Source organism: Erpetoichthys calabaricus, chromosome 13 (genome assembly GCF_900747795.2).
Source record: "Erpetoichthys calabaricus chromosome 13, fErpCal1.3, whole genome shotgun sequence".
In the NCBI taxonomy this organism is placed as follows: Eukaryota; Metazoa; Chordata; class Cladistia; order Polypteriformes; family Polypteridae; genus Erpetoichthys; species Erpetoichthys calabaricus.
Window position 1 is genome coordinate 5,870,187 of NC_041406.2, and position 23,237 is coordinate 5,893,423.

General features: G+C 44.0%; 1 protein-coding gene across 1 annotated transcript in view; it reads left to right on the forward strand.

Annotated features, from left to right (window-relative positions):
- Nucleotides 1-22,528, forward strand: part of LOC127530035 (uncharacterized) — a 58,968-nt gene extending 36,440 nt beyond the window's left edge. Inside the window, exon 2 of the mRNA XM_051935680.1 lies at nt 21,651-22,528. Coding sequence (XP_051791640.1) covers nt 21,651-22,407 — 757 coding nt within the window. The 3' untranslated portion in view covers nt 22,408-22,528. The remainder of the gene's footprint in view (nt 1-21,650) is intronic.
- Nucleotides 22,529-23,237: the final 709 nt, after the last annotated feature.

Sequence of the window (23,237 nt, forward strand, 5' to 3'; positions counted from 1 at the left end):
TCAGCTAAGCTTTCACTCCATCATTCCTGCTGTGCTGGAAGCCAATTGACCGATGTGGACACCAGGGGGCGCTCCAGTCCAACACAAGCACAAGTCAAAAGCACAAAGAGTCCTTTTTTGTGGGAAACTCTTTGAATCAAGCATTTCCCACCGCCACAACTACAAGGAAGCACAACTCTTTTCCTCTTTCTCCCTGTCACTCCTCCTCACAAGCATTGCCTAAGTTCCTCCCAACTGTGGCTCGTCCATCTGAGGCAGGCAGCTTCTTTTATCTTCCACCCAGGAGTGTAGCCAGGAACAGATTTTGGGGTGGGCCTGTGCAAAAATGGGTAGTCTAGTTTTTAGTAGGATATACAGTCATTTGAAAAAGTTTGGGAGCCCCGCTCAGCCTGCATAATAATTGACACTCCTTTCAACAATAAAGATAACAGTGGTATGTCTTTCATTTCCTAGGAACATCTGAGTACTGCGGTGTGATTTTTAGTGACGCAGTATTTAGTTGTTTGAAATTAAATCAAATGTGAAAAACTGGCTGTGCACAAATGTGGGTCCCCTTGTCATTGTGCTGATCTGAATGCCTGACACTGCTCAATGCTGATTACTTGGTTAATGAGCTCATTAAGCCTTGAACTTCATAGACAGGTGTGTCCAATCATGAGATATAAAGGTATTTAAGGTGGTCAATTACAAGTTGTGCTTCCTTCCCTTTGACTCTCCTCTGAAGAGTGACAGCATGGGATCCTCAAAGCAACTCTCCAAAGATCTGAAAACAAAGATTGTTGAGTCTCCTGGTTTAGGGGAAGGCTACAAAAAGCCATCTCAGAGGTTTAAAACTGTCAGTTTCAACTGTAAGGAATGGAATCAGGAAATGGAAGGCCACAGGCACAGTTGCTGTTAAACCCAGCAGGTCTGGCAGGCCAAGAAAAATACAGGAGCGGCATATGAGCAGGATTGTGAGAATGGTCACAGACAACCCACAGATCACCTTCAAAGACCTGCAAGAACATCTTGCTCTAGATGGTGTATCTGTACGTCGTTCTACAATTCAGCGCAATTTGCACAAAGAACATCTGTATGGCGGGGTGATGAGAAAGAAGCCCTTTCTGCACTCACGCCACAAACAGAGTCGCTTGTTGTATGCCAATGCTCATTTAGACAAGCCAGATTCATTCTGGAACAAAGTGCTTTGGACTGATGAGACAAAAATGGAGTTATCTGGTCAGAACAAAAAGCGGAAGAAGAACACCGCATTCCAAGAAAAACACCTGCTATCTACTGTCACATTTGGTGGAAGTTCCATCATGCTGTGGGGCTGTGTGGCTAGTTCAGGGACTGGGGTCCTTGTTAAAGTCGAGGGTCAGATGAATTCAACCCAACATCAACAAATTCTTCAGGGTGATGTTCAAGCATCAGTCACAAAGCTGAAGTTACGCAGTGGTTGGATATTCAACAAGACAATGACCCAAAACACAGTTGGAAATCTACAAAGGCATTCATGCAGAGGGAGAAGTACAATGTTCTGGAATGGCCATCACAGTCCCCTGACTTGAATATCATTGAAAATCTATGGGATGATTTGAAGCAGGCTGTCCATCAAATTGAACTGAACTGGAGAGATTTTGTATAAAGAATGGTGAACAATACCTCCATCCAGAATCAGACACTCATCAGAGGCTATAGGAGGACAGCGTCTAGAGGACAAAAGGAGGCTCAACTAAGTATTGATGTCATATCTCTGTTGGGGTGCCCACATTTATGCACCTGTCTAATTTTGTGATGACGCATATTGCATATTTTCTGTTAATCCAATTAACTTAATGTCACTGCTGAAATCCTACTGTGTCCATAAGGCATGTCAAATATTAAAAGGAAGTTGCTACTTTGAAAGGTCAGCCAATGAGAAACAAAAATCCAAAGAATTAAGAGGGCTTCCCAAACTTTTTCATATGACTGTACTTTTTTTTTTTTAATTGATTTTTAACGTTACTATGTGGGCAGAGCCGTGGGGGGCAGCTAGTTCTATATATTTTAACTAACATAAAGAGTCAGTTTGCAGCAGTGTCCAGTTCTACTGACGTAATCAGAGCATTTGATGGCACTCATAGTGCAGTGAGGGCACCAAGCAAGAATGAAGCTGCTTATGTCAATCAAATGTAACCAGTGACTTTCCATTAATGCACAAGTCATCCAAGATGTGACAGCTGTGGTGGGGTGAATGAAGATGCAGGACAAAGTCAAATGCTTGGGGTACCAATCACGCAAAAACCCTGTTTAAATGGAACAAAATAGAGAAAAAATAATGAAATGGAAATTATGCACTTCAGTACACCATCTTAAAGAATGTTCTGGTCCTCTCTAGAACTCCTAAAGAGCATTTCTGGCTTAGATCAGCACAGAAGCACAGCCAACATCAGAATGAGACTCCGCCTTCTGGAAGCGCTCTATTATACCATGTGGACCGAAAGGGGCGGGGCTTCCTTTGCTTCAGTGCCCTCAGGAAGAGAAGGCTGTAAGGCAAAAAAGGAGACAACTGCTGACTCTGAGCTCACATTTAAGCCACACATCGACAATGTTGTGAAGACGGCCTTCAGAAACATAGCCCGAGTCAGACCATTCCTTAACCTGGAAGATGCTTGGAAGACCCGACTCTTGCTTTTGTATTCTCACGCCGGCGCTGTCTAAAAAGACAATAGAAAGATGACAACTTGTTCAAAATGCAGCAACAAGAGAACTTCCTCGCACTGGAAGAACGGAGCATGTTACCCCTGTCTTAGCAAGACTATACTGGTTACCTGTTTCTTTTAGAATTGATTTTAAGATACTTTTAAAAATAAATTGTATTGTAGTGTATCATAACTCCTACAAGCTAAATTATAAATGGAATATTCTAATTATTTCTTGTCATTCTGACTACAGACGACTTCACTTTATGCTCTGCCTTGCAGTTGGTGAGGCATGGAGGGCAAACAGTTTGAACCCGCGCTGAACGTATTGACAAACTAAAGGGAGGGCTGTAAGTCGGCCATAGAAAAGTCATAGATTTTAAGTATGGCCAGTGGTTCTCAAACTGTGGGGCGGGACCCCCAAGGGGGGCACGAAGTAACAAAAAGGGGGGGCGCAAAGATGTGAAAAAAAGAAGATAAGAATCAAAAATATGAAAAATTCATCTATTGAAACCAAAACAAATTAACTTAAACTACATTCTGATACTAGAAAAATAAATATAGAGTTAGATAAATGTCGATAAAAGTTAAGTAGGTATAATAAAATATGCATCTATGATAGATCATTAATTGAAAAAGAACAAATTGGTATTAGTGGGCTCCTTTCAAAAAAACGTTAGGGGGGCATGATTACAACTGTTATGAAAACTCGGATCGCAAATACTTAAAGGTTGAGAAACGCTGAAGTGTGGAAAGTAGCTGAAGTGTAGTAAGAGAAAGATAAGGCTGTAATGAAACAAACAAGGCACTTTATTTTCCCTTTTTGCCTTTAATTCTGCGTTTGTAATAACTTTTTTTTTCTGAATTTTTTGTGATTTGTTCCTTCTTTTTTTTTTTACTTACCACGCTTATTTTAACTTCACCTGTTTGTTGTCTGGTACAAATCCTATAATCAATATTTATCCCATTTCCTATTGTTCAAATGACTTGAAATTTTGCACACTTACTCACTTCCGATGACAATACATGAATCAATAATCAGTTTCACTAATTGATCAATTAATCCATGTTAATTAGGAAATTAAATTTTCATATGAAGAAGAGTTCAAGATTTCACCAATAGATGGCGCTAGTAAACGACAGAAATATTAAAGGAAGTGTTAAAATATTGATTACAAAATTATACTAAAACAAACCAGAGACTATCCATCCATCCATCTATTATCCAACCCGTTATATCCTAACTACAGGGTCACGGGGGTCTGCTGGAGCCAATCCCAGCCATCACAGGGCGCAAGGCAGGAAACAAACCCCGGGCAGGGTGCCAGCCCACTACAGAACCCAAGGCTAAAAAGTTTTAAATAATATATATATATATAAAAATACTTTTTAAAAAACACGCTTATATTAAGTTTAAAAATGTACTAAAAAGTAAAAAATAAGTCTCTCATACATCACTCGTAATATATAAGCGTGGACGGTTTTTATCAATCAACATTCAAAAAACACTTCTTAAAATCTTAGCAAATGCGCCCACCTTTTATTTTACGAGTGATATATGAGAGACTTATTTTTTACGTTTTAGTGCACTTTTAAACTTAATATAAGCGTGGTTTTTAAAAAGTTTTTTTTTATATATATTTAACACAAACTCTATTGCATTGAGAGATTTCTTACACGCGTTTGACTCATGCTGGATCCTGCCTTGCCCACTCGAATTTGGGAACCCAGAAAAGACACAGCTACACCTATCTTTTATCTTAATATGATTTCTTAATGTCTGCGGTGGGTTGGCACCCTGCCCGGGATTGATTCCTGCCTTTTGCCCTGTGTTGGCTGGGATTGGCTCCAGCAGATCCCCGTGACCCTGTGTTCGGATTGAGCGAGTTGGAAACTGGATGGATGGATGATTTCTTAATGTTTGATTGTCTTCTTCTTCTTCTTCTTCTTCTTCTTCTTCTTATTATTATTATTATTATTATTATTATTATTATTATTGATTCTATTTTATTTGTAATCAAATTGTTTTTTTTTTTTTTTGTTATTTGCAATTTAAGCTCCATTCAGGTGTATAAAAGGTGCTATATAAATACAATTATTATTATTATTATTATTATTATTATTATTACTAGGGGGCTCTGCTTCTTGTTAGCTTCGCTTGCCAACCCCAGCGGGTCAGCCGCTCGAAGGGCGTCGGGGCATCCCTCTGTTAGAGAAAGCGATTGTATTTAAAGAGATGGCTTATAGAAAAGCATGCGGACCGTGGGAGGAAAACGGTTTGGTCCTTAATTATTATAGATAGAAAATCAGTTACTTGAGTATTTCACTACAATTGTCTGTTTTAAATACCAATTAATAATAAAACGTAGTAAAAAGTAAAAGTAAAAAGTAGAAGTAAAACGTAATAAAACATAATAAAAAGTAAATAAAAAATTGAATTACATTGGCGCCTTGTCAAAAACAATATTATAAATTACTTTAACCTCTAACTTACATTCTACAAACGTTGCCTTTTTGCATTTCTGTTCGCATATTGTTCGGGATATTTCTCTCTTTCTCGTTTATTGGACGATTCTCTTTGTTCTTGTTTTTTCTTATATGCAGCTCTTTTTAATCATATCAGCTCTTGCCGCTCTTTTTTCTATCGCGATCTAAAAGTCAATAATCTGCTTTTCTGCCTTGCGGTTGTAAGCGTCTGCGCTGAAGGGCGAGTTAGCGCTGAGAGTGTCACCGGGTGGGACGGAGAGCGGACTGGCTCAGTAGGAGTAATGATTGGGCGAGCGGAGTGATGGGGCGTGGTCAAAGCTGAACAACATGGAAAAGATTGAAACTTTTTAAATAAAATATAGAGATTATTATTATATGGAAATTATCCATCCATCATCCAACCCGCTATATCCTAACACAGCGTCACAGGGGTCTGCTGGAGCCAAACCCAGCCAACACAGTGCGCAAGTCAGGAAACAAACCCTGGGCAGGGTGCCAGCCTACCGCAGGGCGCGCACACACACACACACACACACACCCAAGCACAATTTAGAATCGCCAAATGCACCGAACCTGCATGTGTTTGGATTGTGGGAGGACACGGGGAGAACATGCAAACTCCACGCAGGGAGGACCTGGGAAGCGAACCTGGGTGTCCTAACTGCGAGGCAGCAGCGCTACCGTGCCGCCCTATAGTGATTATTATTATTATTATTATTATTATTATTATTATTATTATTATTATTATTAGTGACAGTGCCCCTCTCCCTTGTCATGGTATGGTACCACTTACTTAGGTGAACCTGGAAGGTGACCCTCTGGCGCCCATGCGTGACACTGGCTAACATTGTGTCTTAGTAGCCTGGGCCAACTCGTAATTCATTTATTTTGAGGCTTTGCTTTGGCAGAAGTGACGGTGGCAGTGATGATGATGATGATGATGATGATGATAATAATAATAATAATAATAATAATAATAATAATAATAATAATAATAATAATAATAATAATAGGGGCGGCACGGTGGCGCAGTGGGTAGCGCTGCAGCCTCGCAGTTGGGAGACCTGGGGACCCGGGTTCACTTCCCGGGCCCTCCCTGCGTGGAGTTTGCATGTTCTCCCCGTGTCTGCGTGGGTTTCCTCCGGGTGCTCCGGTTTCCTCCCACAGTCCAAAGACATGCAGGTTAGGTGGATTGGTGATTCTAAATTGGCCCTAGTGTGTGCTTGGTGTGTGGGTGTGTTTGTGTGTGTCCTGCGGTGGGTTGGCACCCTGCCCGGGATTGGTTCCTGCCTTGTACCCTGTGTTGGCTGGGATTGGCTCCAGCAGACCCCCGTGACCCTGTGTTCGGATTCAGCGGGTTGGAAAATGGATGGATGGATAATAATAAGTTTTATTTCTGTAACGCCTTTCATACACTACTCAAGGACACTTTACAATTCAATACACACATTAAATTAACAAGACAATAGAAATTACATACACGAAAAAGAATAATACTCATTGAAAGGATGTGTTTTTAACAGAAGTTTGAAATTAATAATCGCTTTTTCCTCGCGAAGGCTGAGACGGAGAGAATTCCAAATTTTAGGGGCTATCACTCTGAAAGCTCTGCCACCCATAGTTCCTAACCTGTATTTAGGTATAGCGAGTAACTTAGCGTCCGATGATCGTAATGCACGGGCAGGAGTGTAAGGAAGCAGCAGCTCCGATATCTAATGAGGGGCTAACCCATGAAGGGCTTTACAGGTAATAAGAATAATTTTATATTTGATCCTTGAAGAAACTGGTAACCAATGCAAATCATAGAGGACAGGAGTGATGTGAGCAGATTTTTTAGTAAACGAGCAGCAGAATCCTGAGCATATTGTAATCTATTGATATATTTAGTCGGGAGGCCATAAAACAAAGCATTGCAATCGTCCAGGCGGGTGGTGATGGAAGCGTGAATGAGTGTCTCAGTATCCTTCACACTGAGGATAGAATGCAGATGAGCAATGCTGCTGAGATGATAAAAGGCTGTCTGTACTTTTGAGCTAATGTGTGATTGGAAAGTAAGAAGCTGATCAAATATGACACCCAAATGACGGAGTGATGCTGAGGGTTGAATCAGGATCCCATTAATGTCAATTTGTAGCCCACGAAGGGTATAGAGGACAGATTTGGTACCAACTAATAAGAGTTCTGTTTTATCAGGATTGAGCTGTTAAAAATGATCTGTCATCCAACGATTGATTTCCCGAATGCAGTCAGTCAGCGCAGCAGGTGAAGATGTACGTGACGGCAGGATTGTTATTCAGGTAACTGGGTGACCTCTCTCAGTGTTTCATGTGGCCTGTGCTCTTATTCACTGTTAACAGCAGTCATCGTGTCATTACATGTGTCAGGAGATAGTGGCTACCCGCTCAGATGATGGCGCCTCACCCCACAGCCGCATGTCCAGAGCGCAGAGGAGAGGCGCTATAATCTTGTGCTTTCAGTTGTGGCTCGCGAGTCAGGCACTCTTGAATGCAGGAGGCGGGGTTTTAGCGTGTGCAGTGGGAGGCTGCTCTACTAGCCAATGAAATTCCGCAGCACCCTGATTGCATATGTATGAGGCTGATTAGCATGCTCCATGTATGGATGTTAAAGGGCAGGTTCCCGTACGCATTATTTGCAAAGTGATTTGTGATTTAAAAACGGTAAACTGTGTAGAAATTAATTTTTGCCAGGTTTCATAAATTAGATTTTTTTCCCGTACGCATTTTCCTTTTTTTCGTATATTATCACACTCAAATGCACGCAGAGCTATGTAAATGAGACCCCAGGTCCATTTGTGTCTTCCTGAAATTAGAAAGACTGGAATGGAAACCCGGCGGCACAAGGTCTGCACGACGCACACGACGAGCATCTCAGATGGCTTAAGATGCCAAAAGGTTTTTATTACTGTAAGATATGAGACTTGTGCGTGGTCATACTTGGTCCACCATGTGTCTGAAATTCTGCCCGGGTACAAGTGTGTGTGTGCGCTCTTAAATTAAATCAGCTCTATCAGGAACAGTCTGAAAAGTAAAATAATGTCACTTCAGGGAGGCGCGGTGGCGCAGTGACCAGCACTGCTGCCTTACAGCTCAGGTGACATTTTTGGGTCCAGTTATCGGTCCAGCATGCTTCCATAGCCCTATGGGACACCTAAAAGGCCATCACACCATTAGAATTCACTCGTTCACTAGTTCTGTTTCTCCTTCCCCTTTGACTTCAATGCATTTCATTGCGTTTGGTGAAATTCTGAAACAATTCCATGATTTCCTGAATCTTGAGTTTCTTCATAAATGTGAATTTTTCTTGCAGTATTTTAGATTTATTTTAGGCAAAGTAATTTTCTCACCCACTAAGCAAGGACAGGGTCTCAGGGGTGGATGGAGCCCATGCCAGCCATCAAAGGATGCCAGGCAGGAACAAACCCAGGACTTGGTGCCAGTCCATCGCAGGGCAAACGGCCACATGTCAGAGGCACACGCGGCCCAATTTAATGCCACCAGCTCACCTGACCTGGAGGAGAACATGAAAACTCCATGCAGGGAGGACCCGCGACATGAACCCTGGTGTCTCAATCGTGAGTGCTGCCATTGTGCCACCCTGTTGCCCAACTTAGTAAAGCATTTTCTGGTTTATTACTGCAGTGACAAATGTGTCCAGCAAAGTATAGCGGAGTAAAAATAACCGTTTGTGCTGAAGAATATACTGAGGAGAAAGTGATAAGAAAAGGTTATGATCAGGTAAAATAGAAATATACTCAAGTAAAGAAACAAAGTATTTCTATTTCATTACTATGCAATGCAGCTTTATGTAACAGTGAAACAAAGAGGCTGCTGTGAATGAAATATAGCACCTTGCACACAGGACAGTAGGAATAAAACAGTCAACACACGTCAGTCCAACATCATACAGCTTATCACATCCACATCCACCAACAGATGTTTCACAAGATGCCTGCATTAATAATTCAATCCATAACCTTAATGCTCTGAATGTTATTCTGACTAATGAAGATTTGAGAATCAGAGACTTTGTAGAAATAAAGAGTGAAAAATTAAACCAGCCCCAGTAGTTCATTATTTATACAATCTTCTGAGCTTCTGTTTTTGCAAACATGGCCCTTGTTAATTTTTTATTTGACTTTGGAAAAGCAGAAGATCACAACAGCAGACAACTCGATCAAACAAATAGTGAGTGATAACTTCACAGACACAGCAACATACTTTGAAAATGAAGGAGAAAACGAAACAAAAAAATGGACATGTAAGGTAAAAAAAGGAAAGAAAGCAACACTCAGCCATCGCCAGGCACAGTGCTAATGGTGCAGCCATCCAAAAATAACAGAGTGGCATCTCTTGTCTTCACCTGTACAGTTATGGTGTGTATTGGGTGGGAACTCCGTCCAGGAAAACGTCCTGCCTTGTCATCTGCATTGATGGGACAGGATCAGACCACCCACGACACTGAGATAGATAGATAGATAGATAGATAGATAGATAGATAGATAGATAGATAGATAGATAGATAGATAGATAGATAGATAGATAGATAGATAGATAGATAGATAGATAGATATGAAAGGCACTATATAATAGATAGATAGATAGATAGATAGATAGATAGATAGATAGATAGATAGATAGATAGATAGATAGATAGATAGATAGATAGATAGATAGATAGATATGAAAGGCACTATATAATAGATAGATAGATAGATAGATAGATAGATAGATAGATAGATAGATAGATAGATAGATAGATAGATAGATAGATAGATAGATAGATAGATGTGAAAGGCACTATATGATAGATAGATAGATAGATAGATAGATAGATAGATAGATAGATAGATAGATAGATAGATAGATAGATAGATAGATAGATAGATAGATAGATAGATAGATAGATAGATATGAAAGGCACTATATAATAGATAGACAGATAGATAAGAAAGGCACTATATAATAGATAGATAGATAGATAGATAGATAGATAGATAGATAGATAGATAGATAGATAGATAGATAGATAGATAGATAGATAGATAGATAGATAGATAGATAGATAGACTGTATTCCTCAGGACGTCTCTTGTTCTGTGCTTACTATCTATCTATCTATCTATCTATCTATCTATCTATCTATCTATCTATCTATCTATCTATCTATCTATCTATCTATCTATCTATCTGTCATATAGTGCCTTTCACATCTATCTATCTATCTATCTATCTATCTATCTATCTATCTATCTATCTATCTATCTATCTATCTATCTATCTATCTATCTATCTATCTGTCATATAGTGCCTTTCACATCTATCTATCTATCTATCTATCTATCTATCTATCTATCTATCTATCTATCTATCTATCTATCTATCTATCTATCTATCTATCTATCTATCTATCTATTATATAGATATCAGGGGTGTGTTCTGCTCCTACTCTGTTCAATGTTTGCATGGACTGGGTGGTGGTCAGGGTGGTGGGGTCCAGCGGCTGTGGGGCATCTGTTGATGAAGAGAAATTCAGTGATGTTGACTTTGCTGACGATGCTGTGATCTTCACGGAGTCAGTGGAGGCTCTGATTGGCGCTATCTCGAGAGACTGAGTGAGGGGTCTGAGTGTCTGGGCTTGTGAGGGTCCTGATAAAAACCAACATCCAGGCCTTTAATGACCTCTTGGGCACATGAGCAGTGTGTCTGGATTGTTGAAGACTGGATAAACATAGCCTGGTGTGATGAATCTCGATTTCTGTAGAGGCACACAGATGGTAGGATCAGAATCTGGTGCACATAGCATGAATCAAAGCACACAACCTGAATTTGTCACCAGCCTGGTGGCATAATGGTATGGTGAATGTTCTCATGGCACACTTTGGGCACTCTCTCACAAAGAGAGAGTGTCTGCGGAGAGAGTGTCAACCACATTGAGAGGTTTACTTACCTCAGCAGTGACATTCATGTCTCTGGTGACTCTTCCTATGAAGTCAGTAGACGGATTGGGAGAGTGTGGGGGGGGGGTCATGAGGTCACTAAAAGGGGTATGTGGTGCTCCTGATATCTGCAAAAGGACGAAGGTCCAAGTCTTTAGAGTCCTGGTGCTTCCTGTTTGCGAGACATGGACGCTATCCAGTGACCTGAGATGAAGAACCTTCATGTGTGTCTCTTCAGAGAGTTCTTGGGTCCTGATGGTTTGACTTTGTGTTGCTCACGGGGTCCCGAATGAGGCACATGACCTGCATTGTGAGGGAGCGTCAGTTACGGCACTGCGGCCATGAGGCGTGATTCCCTGAGTGTGATCAGCTCACAGGACCCTCATTGTTGAGGACATGAGTGGCTGGACCTTGCCAAGGGGTGATGCCCACGTAACACCTGGCTGTGGCAGATAGATGGTCATTTCTAGGGGGGTGGGACTGAACTGCGTGTCTGCCTGAGGGGTTGCCAAACGGGATCCTGAGGTGTTATGTCATGTGGTGGGTGTGGCAACATGCTGTACCAGTGCCATCCTCACCTGAGCCATCCATTGTCAACTACCTAAGCTTCACTGGATGGTGTTTTGGACGTTGTCATTAGTGTTTATTGTCTGTTGAGCTGCGCTATATTTATTATCTGAGGAGAGCCTTTTGCCTTCATTTGATTATTAATGTATTTCATTATTATTTATCGATTCATTGGGCCACTCACGGAGGAGAGTGTGTGCATTCCACATGAAGGCTGGGTGTGTTCCTGGGGTCCCCGCCACGAAATAAATAAATCACCGTCTTTCTGATGGTGTGAATCTTCACGCCATCGCGACTGCTGCAGCCTCATATCAGAAATAAGCCAAATATCCCATCTCTGCCATCCATAATGGAATATTCAATGTCGGCTAAATGCATTTCCATTAGTATTCACCCGACTCCAAACCAGCCTGACAGCATGCGGCAGCGTACGGCACTATTAGAACAATGCCCCTAATGCGAAACATTACACATTAAGGATGTATTGTAGAGCGACCGGATTTGATAAGTTTAGTATCTGGAGAATGGGAAATGGAATTATGGAGAAAAAAACGGAAAAAAAACCCCAAAAAACACGCTTATGCCAGACTCGTAATCATTTGCATAATAGCTATCAAAAAAGCAGATAAGAAATGAATAATTTCTCACTCGGAAGCAATCCTTTGTTTGCATAAATGCCGCTAATATTGAGTAATCTTATTTTCCTGCAACAACTAGGATGTGTAAATAATATGCAAATGACTGCCGATCGGCGCTCCCTGGCCGGTTGGATGTTTTGTTTGTTTTATTTATTTATTTTTTTTCTGTTATCGAGAACTTCTTATTGTCTCACATCAGAAGAGTAAACAAAATTCAACTTCATTGCTCTCAAGTGTGTCGTTCTGAAAGCTGGAGGCCCAGATTATCATTCAGAGTGCCGGGGCGGTGAATGCAGTGACTCGGCAATTTCCTTGAAGGAAAGATTCAAGTAAGGAACCTCCGGTGGGTAATCATTCGGGGAAATCTCCATGTATCTTTCCTTGTCCTGTGATCCAACTGGGAGATCCAGGAGGCAACTGTGAGGGGCTATGGGTCCCTCAGAATCTTGACTTGAGTGGGGCCACATAAGTACCCTCTACAGAAACACATCTGCACTCCAGACAGTTTCCCCTCAACATCTGTTTGTCTAAAGGTAACGCAAAAGTCGGGGACGCAGAGGTTCGTTCGGACGTCACTCTTTCCATGGCTCCCACTTACCAGCAGATCAGTAAAATGACCAATTAGCATCAACAGAGGAATGCACGTCAGTCAGTTTAAAGCACTCTGATTGGACGATCAGTTGGTGAAAGAAAAGTCAGTTCCTTGCTCGTTCTTTTTGATTACTTAGGTTTAGGTTTAGGTTTAGGTTTAGGTTTCTTTATTTAGTCATGTTTACACAAGAAAACATGAAATTTGCCTTCTCAGTTGCATCTAATAACAGGTAACAGACAGAATGAAATAAAACAGACAAATAGAAATAAGAACGGTTAAGGTAAGGCAGTTAGATAAAACATATTTACACCAAAAAAAAAAAAGGTCCATCCATCCATCCATTCTCTTCTGCTTATCCGAGGTCGGGTCGCGGGGGCAGCAGCTTGAGCAGAGATGCCCAGACTTCCCTCTCCCCGGCCACTTCTTCTAGCTCTTCCGGGAGAATCCCGAGGCGTTCCCAGGCCAGTCGAGAGACAAAGTCCCTCCAGCGTGTCCTGGGTCTTCCCCGGGGCCTCCTCCCAGTTAGACGTGCCCAGAACACCTCACCAGGGAGGGCGTCCAGGAGGCATCCTGATCAGATGCCCGAGCCACCTCATCTGACTCCTCTCGATGCGGAGGAGCAGCGGCTCTACTCTGAGCTTCTCACCCTATCTTTAAGGGAGAGCCCAGACACCCTGCGGAGGAAACTCATTTCGGCCGCTTGTATTCGCGATCTCGTTCTTTCGGTCACTACCCATAGCTCATGACCATAGGTGAGGGTAGGAACATAGATTGACTGGTAAATTGAGAGCTTTGCCTTATGGCTCAGCTCCTTTTTCACCACGACAGACCGATGCAGAGCCCGCATCACTCCGGACGCCTGTCGATCTCACGCTCCATTCTTCCCTTACTCGTGAACAAGACCCCAAGATACTTGAACTCCTCCACTTGAGGCAGGATCTCGCTCCCAACCCTGAGAGGGCACTCCACCCTTTTCCGGCTGAGGACCATGGTCTCGGATTTGGAGGTGCTGATTCCCATCCCAGCCGCTTCACACTCGGCTGCGAACCGATCCAGAGAGAGCTGAAGATCACGGCCTGATGAAGCAAACAGGGCAACATCATCTGCAAAAAGCAGTGACCCAATCCTGAGCCCACCAAACCGGACCCCCTCAACGCCCTGGCTGCGCCTAGAAATTCTGTCCATAAAAGTTATGAACAGAATCGGTGACAATGGGCAGCCCTGGTGGAGTCCAACTCTCACTGGAAACGGGTTCGACTTACTGCCGGCAATGTGGACCAGGCTCTGGCAACGATCGTACAGGGACCGAACAGCCCTTATCAGGGGGGCCGGTACCCCATACTCTCGGAGTACCCCCCACAGGATTCCCCGAGGGACACGGTCGAATGCCTTTTCCAAGTCCACAAAACACATGTAGACTGGTTGGGCAAACTCCCATGCACCCTCCAGGACCCTGCTAAGGGTACAGAGCTGGTCCACTGTTCCGCGACCAGGACGAAAACCACACTGTTCCTCCTGAATCCGAGGTTCGACTATCCGACGGACCCTCCTCTCCAGAACCCCCGAATAGACTTTTCCAGGGAGGCTGAGGAGTGTGATCCCTCTGTAGTTGGAACACACCCTCCGGTCCCCCTTCTTAAAGAGGGGGACCACCACCCCGGTCTGCCAATCCAGAGGCACTGTCCCTGATGTCCATGCGATGTTGTAGAGACGTGTCAACCAAGACAGTCCTACAACATCCAGAGCCTTTAGGAACTCCAGGCGTATCTCATCCACCCCCGGGGCCCTGCCACCAAGGAGTTTTTTGACCACCTCGGTGACCTCAGTCCCAGAGATGGGGGAGCCCACCTCTGAGTCCCCAGGCTCTGCTTCCTCATTGGAAAGCATATTATTGGGATTGAGGAGGTCTTCGAAGTACTCCCTCCACCGACCCACAACGTCCCGAGTCGAGGTCAGCAGCGCACCATCCCCACCATATACAGTGTTGACACTACACTGCTTCCCCTTCCTGAGACGCCGGACGGTGGACCAGAATCTCCTCGAAGCCGTCCGAAAGTCGTTCTCCATGGCCTCCCCAAACTCCTCCCATGCCGAGTTTTTGCCTCAACAACCACCGAAGCCGCATTCCGCTTGGCCTGCCGGTACCTATTAGCTGCCACCAGGGTCCCACAGGACAAAAGGGTCCTGTAGGACTCCTTCTTCAGCTTGACGGCATCCCTCACCATCAGTGTCCACCAACAGGTTCGGGGATTGCCGCCACGACAGGCACACACCACCTTACGGCCACAGCTCCGGTCAGCCTCAACAATAGAGGCACGGAACATGGCCCATTCGGACTCAATGTCCCCCACCTCCCTCGGGACATGGTCGAAGTTCTGCCGGAGGTGGGAGTTGAAGCTACTTCTGACAGGGGGCTCTGCCAGACGTTCCCAGCAGACCCTCACAACACGTTTGGGCCTACCACGCCTGACCGGCATCCTCCCCCACCATCGAAGCCAACTCACCACCAGGTGGTGATCAGTTGACAGCTCCGCCCCTCTCTTCACCCGAGTGTCCAAGACATGTGGCCGCAAGTCCGACGACACGACCACAAAGTCGATCATCGAACTGAGGCCTAGGGTGTCCTGGTGCCAAGTGCACATATGAACACCCCTATGCTTGAACATGGTGTTCGTTATGGACAATCCGTGACGAGCACAGAAGTCCAATAACAAAACACCGCTCGGGTTCTGATCGGGGGGGCCATTCCTCCCAATCACGCCCTTCCAGGTCTCACTGTCATTGCCCCCGTGAGCATTGAAGTCTCCCAGCAGAACGAGGGAGTCCCCAGAAGGTATGCCCTCTAGCACCCCCTCCAGGGACTCCAAAAAGGGTGGGTACTCCGAACTGCTGGTCGGTGCATACGCACAAACAACAGTTAGGACCCGTCCCCCCATCTGAAGGCGAAGGGAGGCTACCCTCTCGTCCACCGGGGTAAACCCCAATGTACAGGCTCCAAGTTAGGGGGCAATAAGTATACAGGATAAGGTTACAGGATATATATCAAAACCTTAATCATTATCTCCGATATTTCTTATTGAAAAGTCATATGGCACTAGGAAGAAAGGAGTTTCTGGAGCGATTTGTGTGGGTTTTCAAAGCGACTATCCTTCCTGATTTACTGAAGTTTAGTTCTACATGTAATGGATGTCTGTCATCAGTTGAGATGATTTCCAGTTTCTTTAGCATTGCCCTTTCATTGAAGGGCATCTTGCTTGAGACATGAACAATCACTACGCTAACTGTGTTCCCATGTTTAATAACTTGCTTTAACTCCTATCATCATGAAAAAGATATCCCGTATACATCTCAGTATTTTAATTATTCAGAGAGCTGTAATATCACGAATGTAATGGATTCTGTGTCCTGTCGGAGGAAGAGCTTGCAGTGATTCACACACACAGAGCACATAGAAGATCAAATACAAAACAAAGCATTTAATGTGCTACTTTAGTTACGATGGGATTTAAGAAACTAGTAAATTAAATGATTTTAAGATGATGTTTGTGATGTTCTACTTTAATGGCAAAATAAACTACGTGATTAAAGTGGAAATGTGGAGATTAAAGTTGACATTTCATGCTTTTTTCCCACTGTATGCCTATATTTTTTGTCTGTACCATAATAAGCTTTCATATGACACTCAGACAGTGGGCTACGACTCCCCTTTTCACGGTGACTTTGATATGTGACTTCTTTTTTATTTCGAGCACTGTGTGACTTTGTGAACTTGAGCTTTCGAGTTTCTCCGACACGCTATGTCACTTGATCAACTTTCATTTGTTGATGATACCACTGTTCAAACCAACAAATAATACGTTTTCCTTTGCCTCCACTTGGTATTCGCTGAAATTCTTATATTTTCCCCCATGCTTTTCCCATTGTCTTTTCACAGAAGGCTGAGCTTAAGGGCTATTTATATTGATTTGCATATTCAAAGAGGCGTAATTCTGGGAGGAGTTGGGGCGGGACAGCAGGCGTGTGCATGTGCGTTACTTTTCACGCTGATCAGGATTTATGCAGCGGAAGAACATGGAAGTTGGCGAACACACAGATTTATTTGTGCATACGCACATTCCCGCTTTTGTGCTTATGCCATGTTATAGTGTGAGTTCAACGCACGGAGTTATACACGAGGCCCCTGGTGGTGATGGGCAGGTGGCCCTGCCCCTTGAGGGAAACACCCATAAAACACAAGGGACGTGACCAAGGCCTTTCCCCTTTTTCAACATACAATTAGAAAAATGGACATAACAACTGAAATAAACATTCATACAAATAAATGGCATCAAATAATACAATAAAACAGGGGAGACATGCTGGCTTAAACATGACAGCATCCCAAATCAGCCAGGCACACACTGTATCCAGCAGGGGGCACTAGCTCCCTGGTTGGAATAAGTTCTTTTGTAATTGCGGCATGTTACATAACCCAATACTATATAGATATAATATAAAAAGGCGATACCCCTCCCTTAGTGATACGGCGGTAAGAAATCACATAGGAGAAATAACTTGGCTTTCTTTAATGGCGATTTATGCTGCATAACAGACGATGAAGCCGTGACAAGACCTTTCGGGTAGTAGGGGCCTGATGTGTAGAGTCTGCCATTTTCGTCGCTGCATTGGAAGAATTTTCCGGATCAGATGACGTTATCTCCCATCTGTCTTCAAAGGTGTGCCGGGCAATGTTCCAAGGCTTTATACTCTTTCTTCACGTTCAGGCCCCCACTTAGGTGAATCATGCCATTCCCAACAAGGAAAAGAGAGGATCCAATATCATGCTGACTCTGACACACAGAAATAGTACAATGCCCATTTTGCAGTTGTCCTTAACGTGTCTTGTCCTAAAATGCTTGCCTAGCAGTTCTTATATTGTGAACTCCTGTGTGCTAAATCAGGCCTTGTGTTCGCTGTACATGTGAGAAGAAAAGAAAATCAGATTTAAAATATTTGCACAGAGCACAGTGACATATTAAACCTATACTCTGATTACGCACACCCACACACATTCGGAGCCTGCACACTCTGGGACCCGGTTATTTTATTATTCGCCTACGGACCTCGTATCACACTGCCCAGAAGGAGGCGTCATCTGCAAGCAGAGCAAACTGCCGGATGGAGCTCCAGTGACTGACCTCGATTCCTGCGACAAAGACCCAAATGACTTTTCTCGTTTCATTTGCTATTTATTGAAGCCAAGAGGCGTATTTTGTTGCACTCTCCCTTTATTAAACGGGCCGACCAGATTGGTGTGCCAACTTTTGCTTTCACTTTTTGCGGCCTGTCATTCCTACACCGGGTCACATTCCTGTCCCTGCTCTGTGGTCCAACACATCACGGCTGAGCCGTTGTTGCTCCTTGACACTTCCACTTACATTTGTCCGGAAAAGACCTAACAGGGCAGTAATTTCACATACTGACTTGTAGCAAAGGTGCTGTGTTTTCAAAGTCACTGAGCTCTTCAGTACAACTCGCTCTACTGAAAATGACAATGGCAAAGCTGTGTGTTTGATTGGATGCTCATGTCAATAACGAAATAACAGAACTCAATCATTTAGAGGGATGTCCACATACTTTTGACCATATAATGCAGTTGAGCACTCTCAGCATCTACGGGGTGGGGGGTCTCGGCCGCACTCCCCCAAAGCCGATGTGTGATTGTTTCGTTAATGAGAGTTGAGAGTCTTCTCCTCTTTCATGCCTTTTTTTGTTGCCTTACTGCCTATTTGACTAATTGCGCTCAATAAGCTTCCCAGTGACTCATAGATCCTGGTCTTTTTAATTAGCTTCACGTGGAAGTGAAAATCAAGACGGATTACGTGGCAGCGAGTGTTTCTGTCTCCTCTAATGGTGATTTATTGAGACCAAGTGCAAGCAGATGACATAAGGACTTTGGAGAGACAACTTTTGCTGATTAGTCTCCATTTTGATTGTCCTTTCTCCCCTTGCTGTTTGTTCCTGTCCTGCGACCTTTCCCTCTTTTCAGTAGGCGGCGCACCTCCAACTTTATCTCACTGTACCTCTGATCAGGAGCAGCCCTGGGCATTGATGTTCTCAGAGGCAGGGTATGTTAGATGCCCACACTCCTACAAATAAAGGCACCAAAGTGGTTCTTCAGAGCAAATGCAGTAGGGGAACCATTTTTTGCTTCCCCAGAGAAGCATCCACATTATTTAGATCTGTTTCAGACTCCATAAATAAGAGTTTATCACGAAAGAGCACAACAATGACAAAGAATTGGGGACACCACCTGGTGACTCCGTGTAACTGCATGGAAAAACAAACCGTTTTTAAAAGCAGACGAATGAGAGAACGTCACCTCAACAAGAGAACTGAACTAGATATGGCGGTGTTCCAGTTTTATGAGTTCCTGGCAGGAAGGGACGGGTCCAGGGGGGGGTGCAGCGGGGGGGGGGGGGGGGGGGGGGGGTTTGTTTTGCAGGCAAATGGAAGTGATATCAGAGCGGGAATGGCAGTTAATCTACCATTCTGTGGTGGGAGGAAGAGAGAAGACCTTAAACAACAGAAGGTGCCATCACCAGAGCACTTAAGATGCTTCCCATGTGCACACACGTGACGCAATGTAAAGGTTTGAAAAGATTTCTGAAATGCCAGCGGGTTCCTGATTTCTGGGAGGACGCTCGTTGCATACCCTAACACAGGCTAAGTTCCGGTTTTCTTGATCTGTTAATATCCTGCTAGGTAGCCTTCTTCTTCTTCTTCTTTTTTTGGCTGCTCCCATTAGGAGTCACCACAGCGGATCATCTTCTTCAATATCTTCCTGTCCTCTGCATCTTGTTCTGTCACACCCATCACCTGCATGTCCTCTCTCAGCACATCCATAAACCTTCGCTTAGGCCTTCCTCTTCTCCTCTTACCTGGCAGCTCTATCCTTAGCACCCTTCTCTCATTATACCCCTCATCTCTCCACTGCACATGTCCAAACCAACGTAATCTCACCTCTCTGACTTTGTCTCCCAACTGTCCAACTTGAGCTGACCCTCTAATGTCCTCATTTCTAATCCTGTCCATCCTCATCACACCCAATGCAAATCAGCTACTAGACATTAAAGATTCCCATTTTCTCCACAAATCAGAAACTTTTTCAATGCCCAAAGAACTCTTCCCCGAATGAAATGGTTCTTTGTCAAACAGGGGTTCTAGTAGGAACCAGAGAACCCACTAAAATGCCATTACAGAACCCGGATTTTTAAGAATATACGCCCTCACTCTACAGGCCTCATTTCTAAAACTTTATGTGAAAATAGAAGCAAAGACAAAAACCAGGAAAATGCATATGGCAAATAAAAAAGAGGCGTGCGTGCATTTCTACCCAGTTTACCCCTTTATTAATCATCCTCACCTTGTAAATATTGTGGCGGACAACTGGGACCCCTGCCTGGCAGGGAGGGCCTCGATGATGGAAGGACCAGAGAAGAGGACATATCCACAACAATACCTCCCCCAGGATGCAAGAGGGCAGACTCCCTGGATTGCTTGGCGACCACGGTCACTGCCAAAGGGCTACCTGGACAGTCCCTGAGTCACAGACTGCAACACTTCCACCACACTCGGGAGTGCTGCCGAAGGAAGTGCACTATAAAAGAGGCCGCCTCACTCCATTCCAGGAGCCGGAATCAGGAGGTGGAGGACAGAGCTTGTGTGGGGGAGTGTAGGTGTAGGAGTGGTGGCTCTGAGGCTAGAGATCTGCACTGGCAATCGGAAGGTTGCCGGTTCGAATCCCGTCAATGCCATTAGGGACTCTGCTCTGTTGGGCCCTTAAGCAAGGCCCTTAACCTGCAATTGCTGAGCGCTTTGAGTAGTGAGAAAAGCGCTATATAAATGCAAAAAAATTATTAATTATTATTAAAATTATTAGGTGGTAAAGAGAAGAAGAAAAGAAAGAAACAACAACATTTATTTCTATAGCACATTTTCATACAAATAATGTAGCTCAAAGAGCTTTACATAATGAAGAAAAGAGAAAAAAGACAAAGTAAGGGTTAAAATAAGAGAACACTAATTAACATAGAATAAAAGTACAGTCCGATGGCCAGGGAGGACAGAAAAAACAAAAAAAAACTCCAGACGGCTGGAGAAAAAAAGTAAAATCTGCAGGTGGTCCGAGGCAATGAGACCACCTGACCAGCCCCCTCTAGGCATTCTACCTAACATAAATGATCAGTCCTCATTGTATTCTTCACCACCTGAGGCCACAGGTGCACCACACCCTCGTCCCTCTGCAGTTTGCATACCAGGAGAAGGTGGAAGCGGAGGATGCCATCATCTACATGCTACACAGATCCCTCTACCACTTGGACAGAGGCAATGGTGCAGTAAGAATTATGTTTCTGGACTTCTCTAGCGCCTTCAACACCATCCAACCTCTGCTCCTTAGGGACAAGCTTTTGAGGTTTTGAGGCCGGTGTGTGTAAACCTTTGACTTGAGAAGAAATCACACGGGGCGAAATCAGGCGAATGTGAAGGCCACCCGACATCGCCTCGCAGGGAGATCAGCTGCCCCGGAAACTTCTTGTTGGCCATACTGTAAGTCTGCATCCCTATTCAACACAACGCCTTCAGCACAATCCAACCTCTGCTCCTTAGGGACAAGCTGACAGAGATGGGAGTAGATTCATATCTGGTGGCATGGATCGTGGACTATCTTACAGACAGACCTCAGTATGTGCGTCTCGGGAACTGCAGGTCTGACATTGTGGTCAGCAGCACAGGAGCGCCACAGGGGACTGTACTTTCTCCGGTCCTGTTCAGCCAACATACATTGGACTTCCAATACAACTCGGAGTCCTGCCACGTGCAAAAGTTCGCTGATGACACTGCTATCGTGTGCTGCATCAGGAGTGGGCAGGAGGAAGAGTATAGGAACCTAATCAAGGACTTTGTTAAATGGTGCGACTCAAACCACCTACAACTGAACACCAGCAAAACCAAGGAGCTGGTGGAGGATTTTAGGAGTCCCAGACCCCTCATGGACACCGTGATCATCAGAGGTGACTGTGTGCAGATGGTACAGACCTATAAATACCTGGGAGTGCAGCTGGATGATAAATTGGACTGGACTGCCAATACTGATGCTCTGTGTAAGAAAGGACAGAGCCCACTATACTTCCTTAGAAGACTGGCGTCCTTCAACATCTGCAATAAGATGCTGCAGATGTTCTATCAGACGGTTGTGGCGAGTGCCCTCTTCTACACGGTGGTGTGCTGGGGAGGCAGCATAAAGAAGAGGGACGCCTCATGCCTGGATAAACTGGTGAGGAAGGCAAGCTCTATTGTTGGCATGGAGCTGGACAGTTTGACATCCGTGGCAGAGCAACAGGCGCTGAGCAGGCTCCTGTCCATCATGGAGAATCCACTGCATCCACTGAACAGGATCATCTCAGACAGAGGAGCAGCTTCAGCGACAGACTGCTGTCACCGTCCTGCTCCACTGACAGACTGAGGAGATCGTTCCTCACCCACACTATGCGACTCTTCAATTCCGCCTGGGGGGGTAAACGTTAACATTATTCAAAGTTATTGTCTGTTATACCTGCATTGTTATCACTCTTTAATTTAATATTGTTATTATCAGTAAGCTGCTGCTGGAGTATGGGGAATTTCCCCTTGGGATTAATAAAGTATCTATCTATCTATCTATCTATCTATCTATCTATCTATCTATCTATCTATCTATCTATCTATCTATCTATCTATCTATCTATCTATCTATCTATCTATCTATCTATCTATCTATCTATCTATCTATCTATCTATCTATTCAGGGTTCTCATGGAAGGACTTGATGATGACGGTCACATGGACTTCTGGCCTTTAATCCATCACAGTGCTTCGATCAGGTGGTGGTGGCGCAGGTCGCCACCACAGAAAACCGGAAAAAGAACAGAATAGAGAGTAGAGGGTTAATATGGATTGTGGAGCCACCATGAATAGTTATGATAATTAATTGAATATGCAGAGTATCAGGATTAATTAAAGTGAAGTTATGAGAAAGCCATGTTAAAGTAATGTGTTTTTTAGCAGTTTTTTTAAAGTGCTCCACCGTATCAGCCTGGTGAATTTCTATCAGTAAACTTGTATTCCAGATTTGAGAAGCATAACAGCAGAAGGCCGCCCGCCTCACCACTTCTTTTAAGTTTAGCTCTTGGAATCCTAAGCAGACACTCATTTGAAGATCTAGGGTTACGATTTGGAATATAAGACGTCAAACATTCCGATATATAAGATGGAGCAGATTATTTAAGGCTTTATAAACCATGAGCAGTATTTTAA